General features: G+C 37.2%; 6 protein-coding genes and 1 pseudogene across 14 annotated transcripts; 3 read left to right on the plus strand and 4 right to left on the minus strand.

Annotated features, from left to right (window-relative positions):
- Nucleotides 1–1,231: 1,231 nt before the first annotated feature.
- LOC131020559 (fasciclin-like arabinogalactan protein 12) lies at nt 1,232–2,727 on the plus strand. The gene has a single exon (XM_057949459.1). It carries the CDS (start codon nt 1,791–1,793, stop codon nt 2,565–2,567), a length of 777 nt encoding a protein of 258 aa, XP_057805442.1. The 5' UTR covers nt 1,232–1,790; the 3' UTR covers nt 2,568–2,727.
- Nucleotides 2,728–3,109: 382 nt separating this feature from the next.
- LOC131020560 (fasciclin-like arabinogalactan protein 12) lies at nt 3,110–3,973 on the plus strand. The gene has a single exon (XM_057949460.1). The coding sequence runs from the start codon at nt 3,153–3,155 to the stop codon at nt 3,867–3,869; it is 717 nt and encodes a 238-aa protein (XP_057805443.1). The 5' UTR covers nt 3,110–3,152; the 3' UTR covers nt 3,870–3,973.
- A 397-nt stretch (nt 3,974–4,370) lies between these two features.
- On the minus strand, nt 4,371–7,640 carry LOC131020564 (dnaJ protein P58IPK homolog A-like). Of its 6 annotated transcripts, none has more exons than XM_057949471.1 (7): nt 7,489–7,640; nt 6,695–6,808; nt 6,034–6,126; nt 5,919–5,940; nt 5,728–5,814; nt 5,499–5,579; nt 4,371–4,833 (listed from the first exon to the last, which is right to left on the minus strand). In XM_057949471.1, the coding sequence occupies exons 4-7, from the start codon at nt 5,934–5,936 to the stop codon at nt 4,669–4,671; spliced, it is 351 nt and encodes a 116-aa protein (XP_057805454.1). In that variant the 5' UTR covers nt 5,937–5,940; nt 6,034–6,126; nt 6,695–6,808; nt 7,489–7,640; the 3' UTR covers nt 4,371–4,668. The 6 variants fall into 6 exon arrangements, with proteins under 6 accessions (XP_057805454.1, XP_057805450.1, XP_057805451.1 ...); XM_057949467.1 differs by having other exon boundaries at nt 5,728–5,820; nt 7,489–7,638; XM_057949468.1 differs by having other exon boundaries at nt 5,728–5,820; nt 6,603–6,808; nt 7,489–7,638.
- A 2,611-nt stretch (nt 7,641–10,251) lies between these two features.
- Nucleotides 10,252–12,350, plus strand: LOC131020558 (mitochondrial succinate-fumarate transporter 1). Its single transcript, XM_057949458.1, has 2 exons — nt 10,252–10,788; nt 11,526–12,350. The coding sequence occupies exons 1-2, from the start codon at nt 10,396–10,398 to the stop codon at nt 12,057–12,059; spliced, it is 927 nt and encodes a 308-aa protein (XP_057805441.1). The 5' UTR covers nt 10,252–10,395; the 3' UTR covers nt 12,060–12,350.
- A 427-nt stretch (nt 12,351–12,777) lies between these two features.
- Nucleotides 12,778–20,208, minus strand: LOC131023614 (dnaJ protein P58IPK homolog; annotated as a pseudogene).
- On the minus strand, nt 15,090–15,849 carry LOC131020563 (uncharacterized). The gene is made up of 2 exons (XM_057949465.1): nt 15,507–15,849; nt 15,090–15,430 (listed from the first exon to the last, which is right to left on the minus strand). Exons 1-2 carry the CDS (start codon nt 15,693–15,695, stop codon nt 15,170–15,172), a joined length of 450 nt encoding a protein of 149 aa, XP_057805448.1. The 5' UTR covers nt 15,696–15,849; the 3' UTR covers nt 15,090–15,169.
- Nucleotides 20,209–20,268: 60 nt separating the features above from the next.
- Nucleotides 20,269–27,191, minus strand: LOC131020561 (uncharacterized). Of its 4 annotated transcripts, none has more exons than XM_057949463.1 (6): nt 27,052–27,187; nt 26,590–26,817; nt 23,685–23,744; nt 23,496–23,555; nt 23,218–23,265; nt 20,273–20,702 (listed from the first exon to the last, which is right to left on the minus strand). In XM_057949463.1, exons 2-6 carry the CDS (start codon nt 26,749–26,751, stop codon nt 20,340–20,342), a joined length of 693 nt encoding a protein of 230 aa, XP_057805446.1. In that variant the 5' UTR covers nt 26,752–26,817; nt 27,052–27,187; the 3' UTR covers nt 20,273–20,339. The 4 variants fall into 4 exon arrangements, with proteins under 4 accessions (XP_057805447.1, XP_057805446.1, XP_057805444.1 ...); XM_057949461.1 differs by having other exon boundaries at nt 26,951–27,149; XM_057949462.1 differs by having other exon boundaries at nt 20,274–20,702; nt 26,590–26,901; nt 27,052–27,191.
- Nucleotides 27,192–27,285: the final 94 nt, after the last annotated feature.

Here is a 27,285-nt window from a genome sequence, read left to right on the forward strand (position 1 = left end):
CGTTGATCTTATCTAATTTAACGGACATGATTTGTTCACGCCATGTTCAACGGATTTTTTCGTTGAACATATGGGGGGTCGAAACCCAGAACCCCCAAAAATATTGTATATGCTCACGAATGTTCAACGAAAAAATCCGTTGAACATGGCGTGAACAAATCATGTCCGTTAGATTAGATAAGATCAACGGATGAGATTACTTCTCTCTTCTTTCTTACATTTAGGCCTTTTTCATTGAACCTAACCCTATATATATATATATATATATATATATATATTAAAAAAAACTACCGCTCTAATATGAGTTTCACTGTGTATGTACACATAAAATAAAACAGAATTAAGAAAATACTGTTTTAGATAAAAATAAAATCTTGAAAGGTAGTACTATAATTTATCATGAATAGGGTCACATTTTCTAGTAATTCAAACATTACACTATAAATTATACAATGTTGTTCTTTCTTGAGGACATACTATTTTTCCACCAACTATTGAAATGTAATATATTAATTTAGTACAATATATAGTTGTATATAGATAATTGAATATCGTGGGTTTATTTACAAAAGAATTGTGATGCCACACCAAGATCATATACATGGTTGGATTTCAGTGGATTGAACTCAATGGTGCGTTGTCTTGTGAGAGCGTCTCATAGTGAAACAAGTTAGGATTCGAATTCAAAATTATTACTCCAATAAAGCTATTTATGATTACAAATATAATGATATAATTACAAATTTCAATAAATAATTTAATTACATATACCAACGAAATTACAATATTTGACTGAATAGTGTTATTAGATGCATCAATATCCGAGGGTAATTCCAAATCTAACAACCCTAGTGCATGTACAAGAAGGCAATGGGTCACCAATATTTTCAAAGGATTAAGCAGAGTTATCCTTGATTATCCAGTTACGCAATTACCTTGATGGTAATTAGCTAATCTATCATGAATGATACAATTATTTAATCAAGTTGCAATTAACATGAAAAAGAAATGGAATGTGGTGGATGATTGTATCTAATTATTACAATGATTATGCAATGACAATTGACAAAGACTGATAGTACAGATAAATAAGGTGTGAAATTAAGAGAACTTTTATTTAGCCTCATTAATTACTGCTAATTGATTCCATCTACTAACCATGAAATTTTGTCATCTCCATTGATTTCAACTCCAGATCCTCCCAATATAAATGGCACATCACATGCTTAATCTCCAAATACATATCATTGATTCATTATCAAGTATTACAGATAATCATTAAGGGATTGTTTGCTTTGGATGGTACTCAAAATTGTTCAATCAACCATTAGCCTATATTATTTTTACATATCTAAGCTCACCCATGACCCAACATAAACACCTCTAAAAAAGGAACAGGATATATAGTAGGAGTATTAAATTTAACAGAAGGCTGAGAATAATAAATGCAGGTTTCATTTTTCTTTTTCTTTTTTTTCTGGAGAAAAATATTAGCTGCATGGTCAGTCCCCAATGTCAATCAAGAAGAGATATAGAGAAACTCACCAGCCTTGGTTGTTTTATCTTCCATGCAAAGCAATGTTTTAGCTGTGTGTAGTTTGTCAAAACTCATCTTCTTCCACCCTTGAGCTGCTGTTCCTGTCACCTAACTCACCACACTCCTACCATTTCAAGCCACTGCTTCTTTTCTCCTCACATACTTCAATACTATAAATCAAAGCTTCAAGTGAGTATTTGCCATCACCCATCTTCGCCTTCCTCGCAAACCTCGTTAAAGTCGAAGCAACAAGATGATTCAGCTACTCATCCCATTCCCAGTTCCCTTCCTCTTCCTCTTCCTCTTTTGCTGCACCCTTACTGCTGCTGCACAGCCCCTCGCAGCAGCCCCTGCATTGTCCGTGCCAAGCGCGCCGACTACTGTGGCAGCTAGCCCTGCGCCGACTGGGCCGGACAGTGTGATCTCCATCCTCAAAAAGGATGGAAGGTTCGGTGTGTTCATCAAACTTCTGCAGAGCACTAAGGTTGCAGATAACCTTGACTCACAACTTATTGATTCAAGTAATGGCCTCACAGTTTTCGCCCCGACGGATAGTGCCTTCTCCAACCTTAAAACGGGCACGCTGAACTCCTTCACCGATGAGCAGAAAACGGAGCTGGTGCAGTTTCATGTCCTGACTAGCCATATATCTCCGTCGCAGTTCCAGACAGCCAGCAATCCTCTGCGCACACAAGCCGGGGGAAGCACGGAACTGCTGGCGATGAACGTGACTGCAATAGGAAGTCTAGTGAATATTACAACGGGAGAAACAAACACAAGTGTGTCCAACACAATCTTTGACGACAACCAGCTAGCTGTGTATCAAGTGGATAAAGTGTTGCTTCCGATGAGATTTTACGTACCTCTGCCACCGCCGCCGCCACCACCACCTCCACCAAAGACACCTTCTCCCAAGGCTTCACCGGTTTATGTTGCACCAGTGGATTCGTCCACCAACAAATGCCTTTCCGAAAAAAAGGCGTTATATGCAACGGCCTGTTTCATGTTAGTACTGGCAGCATTTCCATGATTAGAATGTGTTTATTGTATGCATTCTGGATTGCTGTGATTTCTATGTGTTGGTTGTATGTAATGTTAAGGGTGATTTGATTTGCAACACATTGTTATACTACAGTCTTATATCATTGCACCTAATGAATTCTTCAGCCAACTAAGGGCATAACCTCACATACAGTAATTGCAAACTATTTGAGAACAAGATATAAATAACAAGGTTGGGGAAGTTGCATGGTGGAAGCAAAAATGTTGAATAGTTAGATATAATGATCAAAATTATTTGCCTTAAATCTAACTATGGAGAACAATAGATGTGCATGCTGAAGGTAAATATCACAAGCATGAATCAATAATAAATTCACAGAAAACTCACCAGCCTTAGTTGTTTTATCTTGCGTGCAAAGCAAACTTTTAGTTGCCTGAAGATCTGTCATGACTCACTTTCCCACCTTAAACAGCCAAATCTACCACCTAACTCACCACACCACCATCTCAGAGAGTGTGCTCCCTTGAACCATTATAAATAAAGCTTCTCGAGAGGTGTTCTTCACTCCTCACCTTTCTTGAAAACTCTCCAAGCCTTTCGAGACAAAACAAGATGAAAAAGCTATTCATCCAATTCCCAGTTCTCCTCATCCTTATTCACTGCATCCTAACTACTGCCCAGTCCCCAGCAGCAGCCCCTGCACCGCCTGGGCCGCCCAATGTGACTGCCATCCTCGAGAAGGATGGCCGTTTTACCATATTCATCAAGCTGCTGCAGAGCACGAAAGTAGCAGACAACCTCAACTCGCAGCTTAATGATTCAAACCAAGGGTTAACTCTCTTTGCGCCACCAGATAGTGCTTTCTCCAGTCTCAAAGTAGGCATGCTAAACTCCTTCACAGACGACCAGAAAGTGGATCTGGTACAATTCCATGTCCTCCCTTACTACCTACCTCAGTCGCAGTTCGAGACAGCAAGCAATCCTCTAAACACACAAGCCGGGGGCAGCTCGCAACTGCTGGCAATGAATGTGACAGCAGTAGGAGATCAGGTGAATATAACAACTGGAGAGACAAATGCAACAGTGTCCAACACAATATATGACGAGAACGAGCTAGTAGTGTATCAGGTGGACAAAGTGTTACTTCCACTAAGATTTTACGTACCTCTGCCACCACCGCCTCTATCGCCACCTCCACCAAAGAAAGCTGCTCCAAAGGATTCACCGGCATATAGTGCTCCCGTGGATTCTTCCAGCACAAAATGCCAGTCCAGAAGGGTAATCCATGCAATGATCTGTGTCCTGTTAGCCTTGGCAGCAGTTCCATGATGTGCACGAGAAGAGTTGATCTGATGCTGTTGGGATGTCTGAAGTAAAAATATGTTTCATGTATCTGCAATTTTTTGGTTTATAAGATCACGAGCATTCCAGTACGTAATAGTGAATGTAATTTGATTTCCTATGCATGCTTAATCTGCAAGTTGCAAACATAAGATAATTTATTCAGCAGACAAAATGCTTACTCATAATCATCAAATACTGGCTTTACAGTTTTTTCCCCCTGAATGTGGAAAGAAGTCACTGAAAAATACAACAGCAGTAACAAGAACAGACATGGCAATACCTCAAAGAAGATTCTGCATCTGCAAATAGTTGTCAAGCTTGTATATTTTCCTGCACATTACTAGCAAAAACTACAAGATTGTTAGTGTAATCTTTCTGCACATGGCAAATGGGCATGCCTTTAGGTTACAAGAATTTCCATCAACTTCTGTAGCATGGTAGTTGGAGGAACAACACACATATGCACAACAGATCTCTGAGCTTCAGAAGTTTCCATCATCAAGATTCTATTCATGGACCAAGTGTAACTCCTCAAGAAGTTATTGATATTTTTCTTCAATCAATTGTTATAAATACAGTTTGACATTATCATTTCAAAGGGTCGACTTTCTAAGTTACAAACTTTTTTCATTGATCACCATTTAAAGAAGGTCTACAGGTTACAAAAATTGGTGAATTGCACCTATTGAGGGTTAGTAAATTGCTATATGAAGAAAATTAATGTGCCCCCATCCCCAGTATGAAAATCAGGAAAATATATTTTCATTTTTCAGTGAGGTTAAAATTAAAAACCTCCAAATCCACCAGGATAACCTCCTTGGAAGTGGAAGGTAAATTGTTGCCCCCCTCCTCCAAAAAGATTAAAGCCTCCACCACCTTTATTCATCCCCATGCCATCAATATCTTCACCACTGTCATATCTTGTGCGCTTATCCTCATACCCCAAAATCTGCATGTTAAAAAATCATCAGATCTTCGTAACATTAAATTAAGAAAAGCATTGGGCATCAATGCTATCCCCACAGGCTAAAAATGAGTTGAAACAGTAAAGAGTTTTCAAGAAGATGATAATGACAAAAAAAATTGCAAGCAGAAAGCAAGGTAACATGGCGAAAATAATCAACAATATTAGTACCCGCTCTTCAGTCCGAGTGGTTAATAATGCATGTAAGTATGATGATATTAGGATATGTAGCCCTTTTATGTGGATCATTATTATCAGTATCACTTCTAGTCATTACAGTGGTAAAGTAGCTCCAGGGTGGGGAACGACTCCATTGATAGAAATTTAGACAATGGACCAAACCAAGTGCTGACAGAAGTGAACATCACTAGTGCAAAAACAAAATAGCTATAAAGAAGTACAGTCTGAGTAATAAAAAAAATAAGAGAAATTGTACCACATTGGGTGTGAAGCATCCACAAACAAACATATCCAGCTATGCTTTTTCGATCAAATGGAAATCAATACTTGGAAGTTGGAAGTGTTGATCAAACAAAACTTTCCGGAGAAGTAAAACTTCTGAAAACGTGACATAGCCTAAGCCCTTGGAATCGAGCAGCGCCTACAAATATTAAATTTGATAGTTCTAGCTTAGGAAGTAAACGACAAACCCGAGGTGACTTCTCTGCTGCTGATCTTAGGTCAGCCACAGCTCCTTCCCAATCTTCAACTAAAAGCTTCGCCTCACCTCTCTAGAAAAATTGGTCAAAAATCCAAACAGAAAACGTGAAAAAATTAGACCGACTATCAAGTGCAATAGTGCTGCTTCAGACAGCAGTCGCTGGAAAGCTTTCTAACAAGACTTCAAAATTTAATTAGAAGATAACAGAAGATGCATACCTGGACTAGTGCTTCAACTAAATCTCCATCAATTTCAAGTGCTTCTGTGCAACTTGTCACAGCATCGTCTCCCCTACCAAGTTTCACCTGAACCTTACATAATCCAAGGTAAAGATGCACATTATGAGCAGAATGGCTCGGGTCCAAGGCAAGAGCAGCTTTATATTCCTCTATGGCCAATCGTATCTTACCATTGCTTGCATTATCATCTGCCTGCATGAGGTATACCATTATCTAGTTTCAAGATGGAATTAACGTAACACCATCTTAATGTGGAATAATCAAAATGAATAAATAACCACTTACACTTTTAGTTTTTTTAAGGAGTTTTTTCAATCCAAAATATGATCTCTTCAGTTCCCCATGCTCAGGGCAAGACGAAGTCCCTTTTGGTAATGTCTAAGTAAGAAATACATGAGATGGGAAAAAAGATAGATAAGACTTCAGAGCAACATTCAACGTCTCATTTTGCAATATTTACTATCTTAATACCCCTGGAATGGAAAAGAAGCAAATGAGACTTCACGTAATCTGGGGGAAGCAAACACAATCAGACAATTTCTCGTATTTTTTTAAAATTTCATAATTATTTTATCAGAAATTCATTTAATATATAATAAGTACAAATGCTGCCTCAAATATCTGATAATAACTTCTTACTGAAGCTTTCACGTTTTTCGGTTTATTAATTGGGGTTCCATTGAGTTTGAGTTCAAGAAAATTTTTCAACACTTTGGTACCATGCTAATGAACGTCTCACCTAATAGCCAAAGCCAATAGACGGGCAATGCTTAATTTATACTAACTGCTACACGGATGTATAGTCTAATAAACAAAAAAGTAACTTATAACCCTTCCATTCATGACCAGATCACCTGCTTTCTGTTTGGCCTCTCCTAAAAGGGAGAGAACAAAGCGGAGTTTGGCAATATATCACAATCAATTAACCATATAATGAGAAGGTTACTTTCAGCTTTGGAGGCCTTGAGCTCTTCCATGACTTAATGCTCTAAACCTCCAGCTGGTAGTCTGCTCAGACCAGAACAAGTGTAGCTGCTGCCCTTTTCATGTAACTCAGTGGCTGAAACAAATGCATGTAACTCTTAGTAATCACTATCTTATCAGCTCTGGGGTGTGCGATTTCACACTGCCTTGTACTGTAAAGGTATATTAATAAAAGGTTATTTTCATAATCAACAAACACCCAAAAATATTAAACTAAGATCATGGAATAAAATCTTAAAAGGAACACATGAAATACCTATACATGTTCCTATCTGAACTTTGCAGACTTCTTTCTATTTTTTGTTCAGATTTTGTGATCCTTTGAATCATGTGTAATATACTATTGTACTTGCCTAGGCTTTCTTCTTCGTTGTATTTTTGTATAGGCAATGTATTCGATAGATTTTGGGTGCCTTGTCTAAGGTCTCCCCCACCCCCTGCCCCTGTCTCACTTGAGATTGGGTGTTTTGTGGCATTTGTCTTCCCCTTGGGTATGCTGAGGTATTTGTGTATACACACTTTTTCGATAAAAAAAAAAATTATGAACTTAGCAGTAACAATCTCTGTCCCAGATACAGCTTCAATGAAGAGCAGTTTAGTGACAAATATTTGTTAAGTGAAGATGAATTTTTCCTCTGACAGTGTCCTTATATTGTTTGGCCAATGACAAAATATACAGACTTTTTTTTCGATACCACACACACTCGAGGAAAGATCCTTAAATTAAAGTTCAGATTAAAAGCAGCAAGATGGAACCTGCACAGTTGACATAGAATGGATGCCCGATGCCGATATGCTTCTGCGAGTGCTGGATTTGCCTCTATAGCAGCATTAAGTTTAGAAAGGGCCTCACTGTATTTCTTCGCTCAGTACTAAAAAATTAGATAACATAATTTATTATCAAAAATTCAAAGTTCAATTTAAAATTAATTTCAAATTAATTTGATGATAATTTTATAACATAATTTTGAGTACCCAAAATTTTAAATATATCTCATTAATTATAGACTTTATATATACTAAAAAAATTTAGGCAATATAACTTATTGTCAAATTTATAATATATTAAAACTTCAAAGTTCAAATCGAAATATAAAATTATGCTGACAATGTCAGTTACTGATTTATTGTTCTAAAAAGAGCTTCTCAAATTTAAAATTGTTGAAAACGTATTTGAGATCGTCAATGTCCCTAAAGATATTGAATGATTTGACAATATCTATATACATATATAAAAGCTCGATCACTTTCAAAAATAGTAAATTATATTTTCCTGCCGAAAATCACACTACTATTTTTGAAAATAGTTTTTTCTTTCTAATTTTTTTTATCAATCTACTCTAGATAATAATAATAATAATAATAATAATAATAATAATAATAATAATAATAATAATATAAAATTCATACAAAAAGGTACTAAAAATTTAATAAATGTAAATTATATTTTTAAGATATATATATATATATATATATATATATATATATATATATATATATAGGGTTAGGTTATATTGAGAAGCTCAAATGTGTTGAGAAGTTGAGAAGCAATCTAATAGATGAACATGCCAATTAGTTTTTATGAACACGAGTTTGATCTGGGGTTCGATCCTTGTCAGTGACGTATTTTTTAACAAATTAAATAGATTTGTATGTTCGTCAGTTATATTTGGTATGTTCAAAGAATTTATTGATCTAGTGTCTAATTACCATGTTCATCAAAATGTACTAACATGTTCATCTATTACATTGCTTCTCAACTTCTCAACACATTTGAGCTTCTCAATTGAACCACTCCCTATATATATATATATATATATATATATATATATATATATATATATATATATATATATATAGGGTAGGGTTAATATAAAAACCCCTCTTAAGATGAAAACTAGGAACCAATTTAAAGCCATTGATTTAAATAAAATAGAGGGCTGAGATTAAACTATAGATGCACAATTTCGATTGCATAGATGCATAGTTTCAATTGCATAGATGCACAATTTCGATTTGCTTGAGTATTTTGCATTGTTGGTTTCAATTGCATAAATTGCATATTTTTTAAGTACACAGTAAAATATAATAGATGCACAGTTTCTTTTGTTGACTAAATCATAACCATTAGATCTAATATTTAAAAGGTCGAGATTACAATTGCATAAATTGCATATTTTTTAAGTACACAGTAAAATATAATAGATGCACAGTTTCTTTTGTTGACTAAATCCTAACCATTAGATCTAATATTTAAAAGGTCGAGATTAGGTTCCTAGTTCTCATTTTAACAGAGGTTTTGATTAGAACATCTTCCTATATATATATATATATATATATATATATATATATATAGGGTGTGGTTCTAGAGAGAAGTACATTATTTGTGAGAACGGAAGAACCATCAAATCTAATGCATCCACTGTAAAAATTAATGCATTCGCTGTTAAAATTAATGCACTAAAAAAATAAAAATAAATGCTCCCTTCAGGATTCGAATCCAGGATCTGCATTCATCCAACAAGATGATGCATCCACCGTAGATCTTGATGATCGAATGGCTGAAAATGGTTCTCCGGTCTTTTTTTATTTATGATTTTTTCTTGAACCTCTCCCTATATATATATATATATATATATATATATATATATATATATATATATATATATTCTACGAACACTTCATTGACGATATGCAGATCTGCAAATTCGGCGCGGCGCGGCGGTCGCCACAACGAGCGTTCTACCATCGTCGTCTTCATCGACTTCACCCTGACGACGCCGGGGCAGCACGGCCTCGAGAATCCCTCCACCTACGACGCCGGCGGAGCAGCAGGAGGAGGAAGAGGAAATGGAGGCGATAGGGGAGGGAGGCGGTGGAAGGGAGAATGGAGGGGATGGCGGCGGAGCACAAGCGGCGATGGCGATGTCAGATCTGGAAAAGGGAGGCGGCGGCTATGTGGGAGAGAAAGAGAGCGTGAATTTGGGAAAGAGAGAGAGAGCGTGACTAATGGAAAAGAGAGAGATATACTGTGAGTTGGAAGAGAGAGAAAGAAAATACAAATGACAAACCTAACCTTTATTATATAAAATAAATGAAATAAAATCATAATTAAGGGTTAAATTATCACCCTTAGATTAAGCAAGATCAACGCGCAAGATTTGGTCTTTATTCTTTATCTAAGGGAGTGGTCTCCATTGAACTCTCCCCTATATATATATAATTATTTATCTATAAAATTTACTCCCTCCGTCCACGAAAGAACTTCCTATCTTTCCTTTTTGGGACGTCCACAAAAGAACTTCCTACCTATTTTTGGACTATACCCCACCACTTATAATCCTCTTACTTTTCACTTTTCACAACTCTCAATATTAATTATAACACATTTTCACCACTCCCAATACACTCAACTACTTTTTATTCATTCTCAATACACTCAATAATATTTTTACTTAAAACTCGTACCACTCTCTCCTAGGAAGTTCTTTCATGGACGGAGGGAGTATATTTTAAGCTAAACTAAAAATTCCATTTCGATTTCTATTTTCCACCACTACTCCAACGCTTCATTTGATTCACCGACTGCAAACTACGCTTCTGTTTCTTAAGGTTCAGCACACGACGCCGTTTCGCCATCTCCGAAAGCCACGCTCAATCCCGATGGCGGAGCAAACGGAGAAGCAGGCGCAATCCACCCCGCCGTACATGAAGGCGGTGTCCGGATCATTCGGCGGCGTAGTCGAGGCCTCGTGCCTGCAGCCAATCGACGTCATCAAAACCCGGCTCCAGCTGGACCGGACCGGCTCGTACAAGGGGATTGCCAACTGCGGCACCACCATCATCCGAAACGAAGGCGTCCGCGCATTGTGGAAGGGATTAACTCCCTTCTCTACGCATTTGACGCTCAAATACGCGCTGCGGATGGGGTCGAATGCGTACCTGCAGTCGGCGTTCAAGGACTCGCAGACAGGGGAGCTCAGCCACCATGGGAGATTGTTCTCCGGATTCGGTGCGGGAGTGCTCGAAGCTCTCGCTATCGTCACTCCGTTTGAGGTTAGTGAGTTTGATTTTTCGTATCGTGTGTTGATTGGAATTGGATTATCGTCGATTTGACTGTTCCTTTTGTTGATTTGACTTCTTTGACCTCGAATTACTTGGAGATTAGCCTGTTGGTGATTGTCTGGTCCTGTTTAATTGTGCTGAGAACTCGAAGGATTTTGAATCTTATGGCATTTTCCTTGAATTGAAAGAAGTCGTGGTGATTGAATGCTTATTACTGAGGTTGATGTTTGCCCTCTATCTCTGTAGAGAATGACTGTTCGAGGATAAGCATGAATTCCTCTATCTTTTGCAGCTTATGGTAGATTGGTAGTTTATCTTTTGTTGCTGCAAATGATGTGTTTTCATTCCGTCATAGGCATAGCCATGGGTTTCTCTTTCTCTGTGTTCTTCAAATGCAGCTAAGATTCTCTGAGAATTTTACTAAATCTAACAAGTGGTTAATTTATTGTAACTGGTTGTTTATGATCATTGAAAAATCTACTGTGTGGTGATCTCCTTCTTCCATTAACAAATGACTGAATATCTATCTAGTGTTGTGAATATCATCGTCTGCTTCAGCCCGTCCTGCCCTTTCTCATGCTTGGTTTGTGGTGCTCCTGTCTTTCAAATTCTACCTATTAGTTTGTTTTTCCATGAGTTGTAATGTAGCACGAGGTGAGCATCTAAGTTTGTTCATTCAAACTAGTTCTTGATCACTAGAAAAGTTGAATGAACTCGTACAAATGCAGGTGGTGAAAATCAGACTGCAGCAGCAGAGAGGATTGAGTCCTGAGCTTTTCAAGTACAAGGGACCTGTACATTGTGCTCGTATGATTGTCCGGGAAGAAGGCTTGTTTGGTCTGTGGGCTGGAGCTGCCCCAACCGTGATGCGTAATGGAACAAACCAGGCTGCTATGTTTAGTGCTAAAAATGCATTTGACGGGTTATTGTGGAGCAAACACGAAGGTGATGGCAAAGTTCTTCTGCCTTGGCAGTCTATGATATCGGGATTTCTGGCTGGAACTGCTGGTCCAGTATGCACCGGTCCCTTTGATGTCGTGAAAACAAGGCTCATGGCTCAGAGCAAATCAAGTGGGCTGAAATACAGAGGTATGTTTCATGCTATCACAACAATATATGCTGAGGAAGGAATTCTTGCATTGTGGAAAGGGCTATTGCCTCGGTTGATGAGGATCCCGCCTGGGCAGGCCATCATGTGGGCTGTGGCTGATCAGATAACTGGATTGTACGAGAGGAGATACCTACATAATGCATCCTTATAGCCTTGAACGATCCCTTATAGCCTTGGATGCGCGTAGTGACTTATTTTGGTAACTTGAAATTTTAGAGTTTTTGATGCCCTTTATAGATTGTTTAGAACTGAAGAGTTATTTAGCTGGCAGATCCATTTTTATCTTTAGCTTTGAACTTGCTCATTTTGTAGGCTAGTATCTTTCATCTATATTTTGAGAGCAATTGTGAAATTGTTGGTGGTTTGAATTTTGATTCATTGAAGTATGTAATCCATCTTCTGAAATTCTAATAAATTGGATGATTGTTCAATGATTGAAAAATTGATCATTGTTGATGTTTATATTCTTATCATGTATTGGTTTAGCTTGTTCTTGCTACTATTATCAATATCAAATTAATCTTTTTTTTTGTTTGTTTGATTTTCCCATCTGTATTAAGTTTGTTCTGCGAGTTACGGATAATTATCAATACACAAAAACTTGCGTACACCCGGGTCGTACCCTGCCCAATTCTTACCTGCGCCTAACCCGGATGCGCCTAAAATTTTAAGAAAAATGGTTGAAATCCTATTCACTTATCAGTCATCTTTCTCTCTCTTCTCTGAATCTCAAAACAGACGACACTCCTTTTTTTCCTCGAAATCTATGTCGCCGCCGGTTAGCCGGTCTCCTCCGCCGAGAATTTTCTCCAATCAATTGTTATAAATACAGTTTGACATTATCATTTCAACGGCTCGACTTTCTAAGTTACAAACTTTTTTCATTGATAACCATTTAGAGAAGGCCTACAGGTTACAAGAATTGGTGAATTGCACCTATTGAGGGTTAGTAAATTGCTATATGAAGAAAATTAATGTGCACCCATCCTCACTAAGAAAATCCGGAAAATATATTTTCATTTTTCAGTGAGGTTAAAATTAAAAACCTCAAAATCCACCAGGATAACCTCCTTGGAAGTGGAAGGTAAATTGTTGGCCCCCTCCTCCAAAAGGATTAAAGCCTCCACCACCCATATTCATCCCCATGCCATCAATATCTTCACCACTGTCATATCTTGTGCGCTTATCCTCATCCCCCAAAATCTGCATGTTAAAAAATCATCAGATCTTCGTAACATTAAATTAAGAAAAGCATTGGGCATCAATGCTATCCCCACAGGCTAAAAATGAGTTGAAACAGTAAAGAGTTTTCAAGAAGATGATAATGACAAAAAAAATTGCAAACTGAAAGCAAGGTAACATGGGGAAAATAATCAACAATATTAGTAGCTTCTCTGCAGTCCGAGTGGTTAATAATGCACGTAAGTATGATGATATTAGGATATGTGGCCCTTTTTATGTGGATCATTATTATCAGTATCACTTCTAGTCATTACAGTGGTAAAGTAATATCACAAATAACCTAATAGAAGCCAACCTCATATGCAGCTGCTACTTCCCGAAACTTGGCTTCTGCTTCTTCCCTATTGTCCACATTGTTATCAGGGTGCCATTGCAAGGCAAGCTTCTTGTAAGCTTTCTTAATCTCTGAAATTGAGGCAGTTCTAGAAACTCCTAAAATCTTGTACCAGTCCTTCCGTTGGCTCAATTTCAAGGACTTTTGAGCACTCATTAAAGCTCTACGAATATTCATATCCTGTGCAAAGGCTAGTGATCAGATGAATCTAACAAGTTTTTCAAAAAGCATTCCAAAAGGAAAAGAACTTCAAAGAAGTACAGTTGAAATAATCAAACAGCAATACAAACTGTATCATATTGGAGAACTGGTACTTAGCAAAATGAATTCCACAATGAAAGAACTTCAAAGAAAGTAAAATCAAAATTATTGAACACTAGTTAGAACTTTAAACAATGGACCAAGTGCTGACAGAAGTGAACATCACTAATGCAAAAACAAAATAGCTATAAAGAAGTACAGTCTGAGTAATAAAAAAAAGGGTTAAGTATCAGATAAGCCCCTAACGTGGAAACCCTTATTACATTGCACCCCTTATGGCAAGGGGTATCAAATACCCCCCTATCTTAATTAATTTTGAACAAATAAACCCTTTGACCTAATGTCCACTTAACAGACGTTTTCTTATTATTTTTTTTTATTTTTCTTTTTTTTGGTGGGTCCCACTTGTAATTTTTAGGCGGGTGTTGGTAACAACCTTGGCATATCAAACGTTTCTTCCCTTTCCCAACATCACAGACGCCATTCCAACTCCTCTAAACAGACGCCATTGAAGTTGCAGACGCCATTGAGAGACGAAGCTAATCTTCTCCGGTGGGATTGATCAAATCGACAGTAAGGTAAGTTTACAAGACACTCAAGCTTCAACTTCAACTTTGCCTACCACGGTGAAGACAAAGAGGAGTTCTCAAGGCATGGGCTTGTACATCAATCCTGAAACTGGAAAGAGTGTTCTAAATGTGAGATTTCAGTCTTTATTCTTCATTAGTTAAGATCTAAATTTGCACTAAGACTGTCTTGTTCTATGCCATAAAACAGCCCGAGATGTCTGCTTCATTAGTCATAAATGAGGGTAGGTCCATGGAGCCTGAGCCAAACACACGGTTTGCAATACCAAATGAAAGTGAACTGAGGAAGGGCAAGAGAAAAGAACATCAGACAGTTGCTCATCCATCAAAGAAGAAGAAGGTGGCCTCAAAGCCATTTAAGGCTCCACGAGGAAAAGAAGAAGAAGTGGTCCTAAGAAGATCCCCAAGAGGGAAAAATATTGCTTCAACTGTGGATTCTACAACTACTAGTTGAAGCATGATATTTCTTCCTCAGTTTACAACAGGCCTTTGTTAGTTTTGATGCTTTTCCTTTGTTTATAACTATGGTTTTGAATGATGGAATTTTAGACTGTGATTAGTGATGTATGGTTTTGAATGATGGATATTTGGATGGTGTTGAATGATGGAAGTTTTACAGACATCAACATGTATGGTTTTAGTGCAATTTTTGAATGATGGAATGATATGGTTTGCTTCATCTTGCCTTTCTTCATCAAAGTTATTCAGCTTTCATTTTATGTTTGAATGATGGATCATTTGCTTAGAACATATAATCCAAAATGTGCTTCAATTTCATCTCCAAAACAAAGGGATACATGATCTACAATAGAGTTCATAGAACTTTACAAAGACATGTTAAATTAGTGCAAAATATGCAAATAGCACCCAAGAAGCAAGCAACATTGCAGTAACTAGTCTAACTTTCTTCTTAATTTCGCTTGACTCTAATTTCAAAGCTTGAACAAAATCCCAAAGCTTGACAATTTCCGGCTCCATATCAGTGGGTGCCGAGCTTGAGCTATCCTTAATCTTCATGAGTTTCAACTCATTGATAACTTCCTTGCCTCTTTCGCTAATTGGTTCGTCAAGCCAATCAAAAAAACCGCAGTTCTTCGTCTAAAACACGAAATTGCAGATATTCAAAGCAAGAAAGTTCAAAAAATACAAGCTTGATGCAAAATCACAAACATACCTTCCAATTTCGACATCCATAAAACCTCCTACCGGGGTTTTCGTCAGTCCACGATGTCATTATCACAGCCCTCAACCTTCTACCGTCAATTTCGCACGTACAACGCCTGGGATTTTGATTATCTTCAAACTGACGTCCACCGCGCGATGTGCTCGATCCATAACCACCAGAGACGGAATTCAGACTCATGGCTAAAAACGCAGTCCAACAACACGAAGAAACCCTATTCTAATTTCAGGAAAACCCGAAAGATGATCGGGAATTTGCAACAAATCATCGCCGGCTAGGGTTCTTCGAACGCAAACATATTCCCCAAATAAAAAGGGGGATTTCGGGTAGTTACAAGTGGGACCCACCAAAAAAAAGAAAAATAAAAAAAAATAATAAGAAAACGTCTGTTAAGTGGACGTTAGATCAAAGGGTTTATTTGTTCAAAATTAATTAAGATAGGGGGGTATTTGATACCCCCTTGCCATAAGGGGTGCAATGTAATAAGGGTTTCCACGTTAGGGGCTTATCTGATACTTAACCCTAAAAAAAATAATAGAAATTGTACCACATTGGGTGTGAAGTATCCACAAACAAACATATCCAGCTATGCTTTTTCGATCAAATGGAAATCAATACTTGGAAGTGTTGATCAACCAAAACTTTCAGGAGAAGTAAAACTTCTGAAAACATGACATAGCCTAAGCCCTTGGAATCGAGCAGCGCCTACAAATATTAAATTTGATAGTTCTCGCTTAGGAAGTAAACGACAAACCGGAGGTGACTTCTCTGCTGCTGATCTTAGGTCAGCCACAGCTCCTTCCCAATCTTCAACTAAAAGCTTCGCCTCACCTCTCTAGAAAAATTGGTCAAAAATCCAAACAGAAAAGGTGAAAAAATTAGACTGACTATCAAGTGCAATAGTGCTGCTTCAGACAGCAGTCACTGGAAAGCTTTCTAACAAGACTTCAAAATTTAATTAGAAGATAACAGAAGATACATACGTGGACTAGTGCTTCAACTAAATCTCCATCAATTTCAAGTGCTTCTGTGCAACTTGTCACAGCATCGTCTCCCCTACCAAGTTTCACCTGAACCTTACATAATCCAAGGTAAAGATGCACATTATGAGCAGAATGGCTCGGGTCCAAGGCAAGAGCAGCTTTATATTCCTCTATGGCCAATCGTATCTTACCATTGCTTGCATTATCATCTGCCTGCATGAGATATACCATTATCTAGTTTCAAGATGGAATTAACATAACACCATCTTAATGTGGAATAATCAAAATGAATAAATAACCACTTACACTTTAAGTTTTTTTGGAGGAGTTTTTTCAATCCAAAATATGATCTCTTCAGTTCCCCATGCTCAGGGTCTAGACGAAGTCCCTTTTGGTAATGTCTAAGTACGAAATACATGAGATGGGAAAAAGATAGATAAGACTTCAGAGTCCTAAAGTGACTATGATATATATATATATATATGGAGAGAGAGAGAATGGATCAAATGAGAATGATCCTTAAAATGAGAAATGAGATTAAATCTGGAACGTCAGATATTCGAATCCTACGGTTGAGATTAATCACATCAATTGAGATTAACGAACAAGTTAATATATATATTCAGAACACACCTAATAGCTATGTTGTGATCAGCTAAGTAATACTAGTAGGCATTGCCACGTAAGAGCAAAACCTCCAAATTATCCTCATCTTCTTTGAGTATGTATCCTGTCTCGGATATGGCACTCGAATAATCTTTAGCAGCTATTAACAATCTCACTTTAAGGAGTTTGGCCTGCACGATAGCATAGGTATTACATTAAGATGAATCTATGTGCCACCAACTATACCCAGAATAATGAAATAACACCTTTGCTCAAGGAATAACAATCATTATTTAGCTACGTAGACCAATGAATTACAGACCTTGGAGCATTCTGGAGAGAAAACCAGAACAACTTTTTCAAGATATTCCAGTGCTTTCATATAGTCACCAGATTCAAAAACTTCTTTACCGGAATCCCAAGCACTCTGAGCTTGATGTAACTTAGAAAGCTCCTTCTCTGCTGCTGAATTGCCAGGTTTCATCTCCAGAAACTTTCTGTAGCTTTCCTCAGATTCCCCATATCTACATATGTCAAAAATAATCTCAATGGTATGATCTCTTAATAAGATAATGAAATTGTGAGAGAATAATCAACAAACAGTTTACAACATAATAGGTAATTACATATATGGTTACAACATATCTTGTTTTGTAAGTGAAAATGAAGTTAGCAGAGCAACATTCAACATCTCATTTTGCAATATTTACTATCTTAATACCCCTGGAATGGAAAAGAAGCAAATGAGACTTCACGTAATCTGGGGGAAGCAAACACAATCATACAATTTCTCATATTTTTTTAAAATTTCATAATTATGCTATCAGAAATTCATTTAATATATAATAAGTACAAATGCTGCCTCAAATATCTGATAATGACTTCTTACTGAAGCTTTCACGTTTTTCGGTTTATTAATTGGGGTCCATTAAGTTTGAGTTCAAGAAAATTTTTCAACACTTTGGTACCATGCTAATGAACGTCTCACCTAATAGCCAAAGCCAATAGACGGCAATGCTTAATTTATACTAACTGCTACACGGATGTCTAGTCTAATAAACGAAAAAGTAACTTATAACCATTCCATTCATGACCAGATCCCCTGCTTTCTATTTGGCCTCTCCTAAAAGGGAGAGAACAAAGCGGAGTTTGGCAATATATCACAATCAATTAACCATATAATGAGAAGGTTACTTTCAGCTTTGGAGGCCTTGAGCTCTTCCATGACTTAATGCTCTAAACCTCCAGCTGGTAGTCTGCTCAGACCAGAACAAGTGTAGCTGCTGCCCTTTTGGCCATTTGCTAACAGGAGCCATAGGAAAATTGTAATCACTATCTTATCTGCTCTGGGGTGTGCGATTTCACACTGCCTTGTACTGTAAAGGTATATTAATAAAAGGTGATTGTGTGGGTGTGTCTGAGAGCTTGCCCTGTGCCCATACCAAGGCGTGGCATCTCTTTGATCTTATTTTCATAATCAACAAACACCCAAAAATATTAAACTAAGACAAGATAAACTCATGGATTAAAATTTTAAAAGGAACACATGAAATACCTATACATGTTCCTATCTGAACTTTGCAGACTTCTTTCTATTTTTTGTTCAGATTTTGTGATCCTTTGAATCATGTGTAATATACTATAGTACTTGCCTAGGCTTTCTTCTTCGTTGTATTTTTGTATAGGCAATGTATTCGATAGATTTTGGGTGCCTTGTCTAAGGTCTCCCTCCCCACCCCCCTGCCCCCCCTGTCTTACTTGAGATTGGGTGTTTTGTGGCATTTGTCTTCCCCTTGGGAATGCCTGAGGTATTTGTGTATACACACTTTTTCGTTATTTATTTTATAGTATTTTCATTAAAAAAAAAATTATGAACTTAGCAGTAACAATCTCTGTCCCAGATACAGCTTCAATGAAGAGCAGTAGAGCTAAACCTCACTTTAGTGACAAATATTTGTTAAATGAAGATGAATTTTTCCTCTGACAGTGTCCTTATATTGTTTGGCCAATGACAAAATATACAGACTTTTTTTTCGATACCACACACACTCGAGGAAAGATCCTTAAAGTTCAGATTAAAAGCAGCAAAATGGAACCTGCACAGTTGACATAGAATGGATGCCCGGTGCCGATATGCTTCTGCAAGTGCTGGATTTGCCTCTATAGCAGCATTAAGTTCAGAAAGGGCCTCACTGTATTTCTTCACTTCTATACTTTCTGAAACTCTCTCGAAGAGAGCAGCAGCATCATCAGTCTTTCCATCTATAATTGAATAACGAAGGCAGGAGCTACTTTAGTTCCATACCTTAAAGCAGTGGGCAGTAGTAGCATTCATATCATTTGAGGTGTATTATTTTCAGAATTCACAATTACATTTGCCAGTGTTCATAGTTATGTCATATAATTATCAACTAAGAATAAATGATACATCTTTAGTTGATCACGACACAATTTAACCTCACAGCGATCCACATGAACTAGCTGATCAAAAGAAACCAGCACCAATAAACATAGTTTTAGCTGCTAATGCAGAAACAGTTATAAAAAACAGAAACTTTTATGTGCACGCTAGTCACTAGATAATCGCAAATATAAATTACAAATGAGAGAAACAATCAGCTGCCCCAATATTACACTACTAATTTTAAAATATGTGCGTAAGCAAGCATAAGCACCATATATTCCAGTTCTTAAACTAAAGTGGCAAACAAAGCAGAGACAACTCAAACAGATCACCACAATTTGCCCTATTCGGTCAACACTCCATTACAATGAAATAAACGTGGAAATTCAATATTGGCTTATTTATTCTATAAATCTGATATCAAAACTATATTGAATCAGAAGCCAAAACTTTGCAAAACTTCTTATTTCCCCAGATATTTCTGAGCACACATCTTCTCTTTCGCCATTCGGGGTGCCATGTCCTGCTTCCGCTCATTGGGTAAGGCTGGGCACCTATATCTGCTCCAGAGCACCTTTCGATGAACAGATTGTGCCACACAATCTGCAAGAGAACCCCTCCATTCCACTCCGAATATGGTTGTGCAAGTCTTCAACTTTCTTGAAAAATCTTCTTTTTTTTCCCTTCAAACATACTTCATGGCTACATTTCCCCTTCAAAGTATGTTTGAAGGGGAAAAAAAGAAGATTTTTCAAGAAAGTTGAAGACTTGCACAACTATATTCGGAGTGGAATGGAGGGGTTCTCTTGCAGATTGTGTGGCACAATCTGTTCATCGAAAGGTGCTCTGGAGCAGATCTAGGTGCCCAGCCTTACCCAATGAGCGGAAGCAGGACATGGCACCCCGAATGGCGAAAGAGAAGATGTGGGCTGAGAAATATCCGGGGAAATAAGAAGTTTTGCAAAGTTTTGGCTCCTGATTCAATATAGTTTTGATATCAGATTTATAGAATAAATAAGCCAATATTGAATTTCCACGTTTATTCCCCTTCAAATGGCTACATTTCTCCTTTTTCTCACTTATCAGCACAAGAGCAAGCTTAGGAAGGGTCAGAAATGGGTATATAGCCGGCGGACCATCCGATCCGCTACCAAATTCACGAGCAAACACAGCACCAAATTCACGAGCAACAAGCTGCCAATTATGAAAAAATGTCAATTCTCAAGTGTTCTGTGCGAGAAGGAAATCAATAGAATTGGGGTGGGGGCAAGGAAGTCTATCAGTGGTGGGGGTTGCTCGACCGACCGTGGCAATGTGGGAAGAATTGGGAGGGAGGGGGGTCAATTGGTCGGGGCAGTGGAGATGGCATAAATTATTTTAATTTCTTTTCCTTTTCTAACATATTTATTTAAATTTACAAAGGTTATAATTGTAATTCTGTTATTTAATCTATACTTATATCTTTCCTATCAAACAACAATATGAAATATCTTAGAATTTTGTCTTACCTATCAAACACTTAAATAGATAATTAATCACATTTTGTCATTTATCTTGGTTTTATTAATCACATCATTTTCAACCATGGATATCACATCATCTATCTATCTATATCTATATATATATAAAAGTTCAACCATTTATATAAATAGTAAATTATATTTTCTCGCCAAAATCATCCTACTATTTTTAGAAATAATTATTTTTTTATTTTTATTTTTTTGTTTGTTCTTATTTTCATCTACTTAAAATTATGAAATATTTTTTTGTTATAACAATTTAAGTATTAGTGAATGTTTGATCTTTTAAATATTTTATAGAAACAATAGGGCCGAATGGCCCTATTGAGTTGACAAACACAAATTATGGCCCTCACTTGAGAAATAAACTAAATTTTGACCATTTTTTATACGGTATGCCTATTATACCCTTTAACCCTCTCTCTCTCTCTCGTTGCACAAAAAAGAAGAAGAAAAACTCTCCCTCTATCCTCTTCAAATTGGCGCCGGAGAAGCTGCCTCTAATGGTCGTGGCCAATACCCTCGACTGGTCACTCGCCGCCACAATCACCAGAAAAACCATTCAATTCACACACCACTCTGCCTCCAAAACCAAAATCGGCTTCTGCTTCATCTCCATTACGCGTGATTCTCCTATCTTCCTCTCTCTCTCACCCCCGTCGACGAAGAGAGGTAATTCTCGTCTCTCGTCTCTCTCTCTCTCTCTCTCTCTCTCTCGCCGCTTTCGACGAATTTGCAGTGATCCAGCGAGTTTTGATACGAGATTTTGTTTATTTTTTGTTTGTTGCATGTGCTTCATATTCTTCACATCGTGATTTCATCATTCTATTGTTGTTGTTTCTGTATTCGTGTTGCGCGTATGGCAATATGTGCTATAAGTGCTAAAATGACCATTTTACTTAGTTTTATTTTGGATTTCCGTTGGCACTTATAGTGCCATAAGTGTCAAAAGAACCATTTTACTTGGTTTTATTTTGGATTTCCGTTGGCACTAATAGTGTCATAAGTGCCAACGGAAATCCAAAATAAAACCAATTAAAATCTTGGCACTTAATGGCATTAATAGTGCCATAAGTGCCTAACCCGACCCGACACGCGACCCGCGTTCTAATCCTACTCGGTCCGCCTCATTAAGGGTAAAAACGTCCGAAATCGTTAAAAAGGGCCAAAATTTACATTTTTTTAACTAGTGGCCATAAATTGTGTTTTATGCTTCATTTTGGCTACTTCAAAATTTTTCTCTATTTTATATTTGTTAGTCACACAGATAAATGTAAATAAACTATTCAATAAATATTTATAATATTATTAAAATATTTATTTTGGTAACATCTATAATTAAAATAGGCTTTAAGATATTTATTTATTTATTCTGTCTTTAATATATTTAGTCAACACATGTAAAATATTTGAAATTTAAGATTAATCAATCATTATGATTCTGTATCAATTAAAATCCCAACAAATTAATTATAATTATAAATTCACGGCGAAAAAAAATATAAATTTTAGTGTGCTCGAAACAATCATCCAACTTGTTCTCATGTCTATTGACGTCATCCGCGTTGATAAAATATACTCTATCCATCTAAATTAAATAGACTTATTTTCTTAATGAATAATTTTATTCATTAAAAGTTCTAAAAAAACTTTTTTGATAATATGCATAAAAAAAATAATTTTTACAATAATCTTTTTTCTTAGTAGAACCTTCAATAAAAATATATGGATATTTGGGTGGATATTTTAACTAGCTAATAATAATCGTTGATAAAATATGTTGTTAATTGAGATATTGGTCATTGATTTGACTCACATACAACTACAAAAGTCATTTTTATTTGAACAACTATAGTATTAGTGAGATCTATTATATGTTTAAGTTAGAAAAATTATTAATGTTACCTTTTAAGTTATGAAAATATTACATTTTCAAAAAAAAAAAGCTATGAGAATATTATTAATTTAGTTAAATAACTATTACCATGCATCGCACGGGAGCAAAACTAGTTATTTATTTATTTACCTAACATAATCCACAACTGACAACTGAAATCTTATTTGCCAATATACTATAATGATACCTATTAAAGCGGTAACAAATCTAGATCAGATTAATTTTATTAATTATAGATAATTATTTTTTCCTGTTTATCATGCTTTACTTAAAGGGGAGTCAGACTCATGACCTTCTCACTCGCAAAAGCCCCAATTTCTATAAATGATCGAACAAAAACCTATTCACAAAAAATAGCAGAGCACATTCGTCAGTTAAGATCAAATAAGCAAATTTTTCGTGTTCATAATCATGCCAGTTAAGATCAAATAAGCAAATTTTTCGTGTTCATAATCATGCAAGGGGAGGAAAACTCAAAACAGACTTGAACACGTAAAACGTGAGCAAGCGAAAATTACAGAAAAAACTTAGCGAAATCTAATCTATCAAAGTTTGGCGATAAATTATTACCTTATCAGCCACAGAAGCATGATTCAGATCGCCGATTTCTATAGAGGATCTCGCAAATGCCTATATTTACGAACAGCGGGCACAAATGTCTCAATTAAGATAAAATATGAAAAAGAAAGCAACTAATTCTACATATTGACGGCAACTGAACTTTGGAAGTTATGCGTAAGTAATTTTTGAAGCGGTTACCTTATCAGCCGCAGAAGCTTGATTCAGATCGTCGATTTCTACAGAGGATCTCACAAATGCCTATATTTACGAACATCTCACTAAAAAAAGGCGCCAGATTTTTTAAGCTTTAAACCACTACACTCCTATAAATATTCATAGCCTAACACATAATTCTACACAAGGTAAACTACACTTCTAAACTAAGAATCTTCATACTGAAAGGATCTTCAAGATGATCAAAAAATGATGGTTCTGCAGTTTCTCCTTCAAAACTTCAAAGATGGCAAACCCAGATACGACAAAATGAAGGAAGTCGGCGTCAAGTTCAACCTAGGGATTCGAACTGTCACTCGATTGTGGGCTGACTAAAGGTACAGTCAGTTCACATTTTGAAAGCTTAAATGCACATGAATGTGAATGAAAGTAAAATCCTCTTTGTATAGATAGATGGCTCCTTTTGTAAGCTTAAATGCACATGACACTACAAGAAAATTGCTAATAGACACCACTGAAAAGACACTTATTTTATATTAAAACTGATGTGGAGGGTGAAAAATCGGTGTCGTAGCTGAAACCGGGATCGTAGATTAAAAAATTATGCTGAAAGACACCGATTTTATATTACCGGTATCTTTGTGGTGGTGTCTTAGTTATATTACGACACCGGTATTAATTACCGGTGTGGTGTTATAAATAAATTTTAAATTTTATAAAAAAATGCTAATAGACACTAGTATTTAATTACCATAGGTAGTTTGATTTGTATATTCATAATATCTGGTAAATTTGCAGATGCATGTTTTGGTATATTCGAGTTGAATGATCTTTGTTTGCTACAAATTCATCTTTATTTTTCTCTCATTTGGCGGCCCATGCCTTAATTGTATTAATCTAATTTCTTATGAGCAATGAACCTCAGAACTTAGTAGTAGCACTAATATTTAGACAATCTATATTGAAATTTTTGAAAATGACTTTACAACGTTAGGATGACTTGTATCCCCTATTTTTCCATTATTCATCTAATGTCGTTTAATTTTTTAATTTTCAGATTTTGGTTGAGGACAGTTTGAAGAACATTGTTACTTCAAAGAATTTTATATAACTAGTTTGATTTTGTAACTTTGTTATTAGATTTTGAAAAAATTGTTAGATTCACAATTGAAACTTGGTGTAAGATATTCTAGATGATTGTAATGAATGTTGATGATAATTGATTGTTGAATTTAATATTTGTTGTTTATTATTTTTGTTATTAATTAGATTTTATTTTACTAAAAAATACTCCCTTCGTCCGCCAAAAATACTCCCCTCCATGTAACGCGACACTTCTCCCTTGCCGATTCTAAGCACATCAAATCCAACTGTTCTCTCACATTTTTTGTACCAGTTGAAATATCGCGTGACGACGTAGATGCAGTGGCGGCGGTCGTCGGCTACCAGGTATCTCATGTACCGCTCGAAGTGGAAACTAACCTCTCTCGTTTGCTCATGAAGAAACTCAGAATCCAACGACTTGGCTCGATGCTTTCTTGTACAACATTCCAGCACTCCAAGTCCCACGGCTCCAACTCCCCGTTGTCGGAATCATACATAAATTGATCTGCCAGCACGCACAGAAATCGTTTCCGTGCGGCGGAGTAGACGAAATCTTCGTAAGAAAATCTGCCGAAGAGAGTCCACGCGCTGCGGCCGGGACGGCAGACATAGGAATATGTATCAGAGTTATACATCATCAAGGCGCGGCAGTCGTCGTTGTAGGGAGAGGACAAGACGATCACCATGAAAGGAGTAATGATAAAGTCGGACGGCCGGGGCGGAAGATCTATGCGGCGGCCGGAGAGGGGATTCGAGAGGAAAAAGGCCTTGCGGAGGCTGTTGAATAGAGCTAGCCAGCCGTGCGACGACCCCACCAACAGTGGCGGATTCAGGGGGGGCTGAAGCCCCCTCCCAATTTTACTACTCTCTATCACTCATGGCCCACCTCACAATACCTTTATCACTTTTGGTCAATTACCATTTTATTTCACTCACAACACCTTTATCAATTTTCTTATTCTCTGTGCCGAACCCCAACTGGGAGTTTATTTCATGAACGGAGGGAGTACAATATATGGAGAACAATAGATGTGCATGCTGAAGGTAAAGATCACAAGCATGAATCAATAATAAATTCACAGAAAACTCACCAGCCTTAGTTGTTTTATCTTGCGTGCAAAGCAAACTTTTAGTTGCCTGAAGATCTGTCAGACTCACTTTCCCACCTTAAACAGCCAATTCTACCACCTACCTAACTCACCACACCACCATCTCAGAGAGTGTGCTCCCTTGAACCATTATAAATAAAGCTTCTCCAGAGGCGTTCTTCACTCCTCACCTTTCTTGAAAACTCTCCAAGCCTTTTGAGACAAAACAAGATGAAAAAGCTATTCATCCAATTCCCAGTTCTCCTCTTCCTTATTCACTGCATCCTAACTACTGCCCAGTCCCCAGCAGCAGCCCCTGCACCGCCTGGGCCGCCCAATGTGACTGCCATCCTCGAGAAGGATGGCCGTTTTACCATATTCATCAAGCTGCTGCAGAGCACGAAAGTAGCAGACAACCTCAACTCGCAGCTAAATGATTCAAACCAAGGGTTAACTCTCTTTGCACCACCAGATAGTGCTTTCTCCAGTCTCAAAGTAGGCATGCTAAACTCCTTACTACCTACCTCAGTCGCAGTTCGAGACACCAAGCAATCCTCTAAACACACAAGCTGGGGGCAGCTCGCAACTGCTGGCAATGAATGTGACAGCAGTAGGAAATCAGGTGAATATAACAACTGGAGAGACAAATGCAACAGTGTCCAACACAATATATGACAATAATGAGCTAGTAGTGTATCAGGTGGACAAAGTGTTACTTCCACTAAGATTTTACGTACCTCTGCCACCACCGCCTCCATCACCACCTCCACCAAAGAAAGCTGCTCCAAAGGATTCACCGGCATATAGTGTTCCTGTGGATTCTTCCAGCGCAAAATGCCTGTCCAGAAGGGTAATCCATGCAATGATCTGTGTCCTGTTAGCCTTGGCAGCAGTTTCATGATGTGCACGAGAAGAGTTGATCTGATGCTGTTGGGATGTCTGAAGTAAACATATGTTTCATGTATCTGCAATGTTTTGATTTACAAGAAGATCACGAGCATTCCAGTACGTAATAGTGAATGTAATTTGATTTCCTATACATGCTTAATCTGCAAGTTGCAAACAAAAGATAATTTATTCAGCAGACAAAATGCTTACTCATAATCATCAAATACTGGCTTTACAGTTTTTTCCCCTTGAATGTGGAAAGAAGTCCCTGAAAAATACAACAGCAGTAACAAGAACATACATGGCAATACCTCAAAGAAGATTCTGCATCTGCAAATAGTTGTCAAGCTTGTATATTTTCCTGCATATTACTAGCAAAAACTACAAGATTGTTAGTGTAATCTTTCTGCACATGGCAAATGGGCATGCCTTTAGGTTACCAGAATTTCCATCAACTTCTGTAGCGTGGTATTTGGAGGAACAACACGCATATGCACAACAGATCTCTGAGCTTCAGAAGTTTCCATCATCAAGATTTTATTCAT

This window comes from Salvia miltiorrhiza, chromosome 4, assembly GCF_028751815.1.
Source record: "Salvia miltiorrhiza cultivar Shanhuang (shh) chromosome 4, IMPLAD_Smil_shh, whole genome shotgun sequence".
NCBI classification, from domain to species: Eukaryota; Viridiplantae; Streptophyta; class Magnoliopsida; order Lamiales; family Lamiaceae; genus Salvia; species Salvia miltiorrhiza.

What these genes read in the sequence shown, in the direction of transcription:
- LOC131020559 (XM_057949459.1), top strand. Translation starts at nt 1,791, where the DNA reads ATGATTCAGCTACTCATCCCATTCCCAGTTCCCTTCCTCTTCCTCTTC.
- LOC131020560 (XM_057949460.1), top strand. Translation starts at nt 3,153, where the DNA reads ATGAAAAAGCTATTCATCCAATTCCCAGTTCTCCTCATCCTTATTCAC.
- LOC131020564 (XM_057949467.1), bottom strand. An exon ending in TAGTTGAAGCACTAGTCCAG is followed by an intron (nt 5,580 to 5,727) that starts GTATGCATCTTC and finishes CAATTTTTCTAG; the next exon opens with AGAGGTGAGGCGAAGCTTTT. An exon ending in CAGCAGAGAAGTCACCTCGG is followed by an intron (nt 4,834 to 5,498) that starts GTTTGTCGTTTA and finishes TTTAACATGCAG; the next exon opens with ATTTTGGGGTATGAGGATAA.
- LOC131020558 (XM_057949458.1), top strand. Translation starts at nt 10,396, where the DNA reads ATGGCGGAGCAAACGGAGAAGCAGGCGCAATCCACCCCGCCGTACATG. An exon ending in CTATCGTCACTCCGTTTGAG is followed by an intron (nt 10,789 to 11,525) that starts GTTAGTGAGTTT and finishes GTACAAATGCAG; the next exon opens with GTGGTGAAAATCAGACTGCA.
- LOC131020563 (XM_057949465.1), bottom strand. Translation starts at nt 15,695, where the DNA reads ATGAGTCTGAATTCCGTCTCTGGTGGTTATGGATCGAGCACATCGCGC. An exon ending in ATGGATGTCGAAATTGGAAG is followed by an intron (nt 15,431 to 15,506) that starts GTATGTTTGTGA and finishes TTCGTGTTTTAG; the next exon opens with ACGAAGAACTGCGGTTTTTT.
- LOC131020561 (XM_057949463.1), bottom strand. Translation starts at nt 26,751, where the DNA reads ATGAAACTGCTGCCAAGGCTAACAGGACACAGATCATTGCATGGATTA. An exon ending in TGGAGGCGGTGGTGGCAGAG is followed by an intron (nt 23,745 to 26,589) that starts GTACGTAAAATC and finishes TCGTAAATATAG; the next exon opens with GCATTTGTGAGATCCTCTGT. An exon ending in ATGCTTCTGTGGCTGATAAG is followed by an intron (nt 23,266 to 23,495) that starts GTAATAATTTAT and finishes TTTTGTGAATAG; the next exon opens with GTTTTTGTTCGATCATTTAT.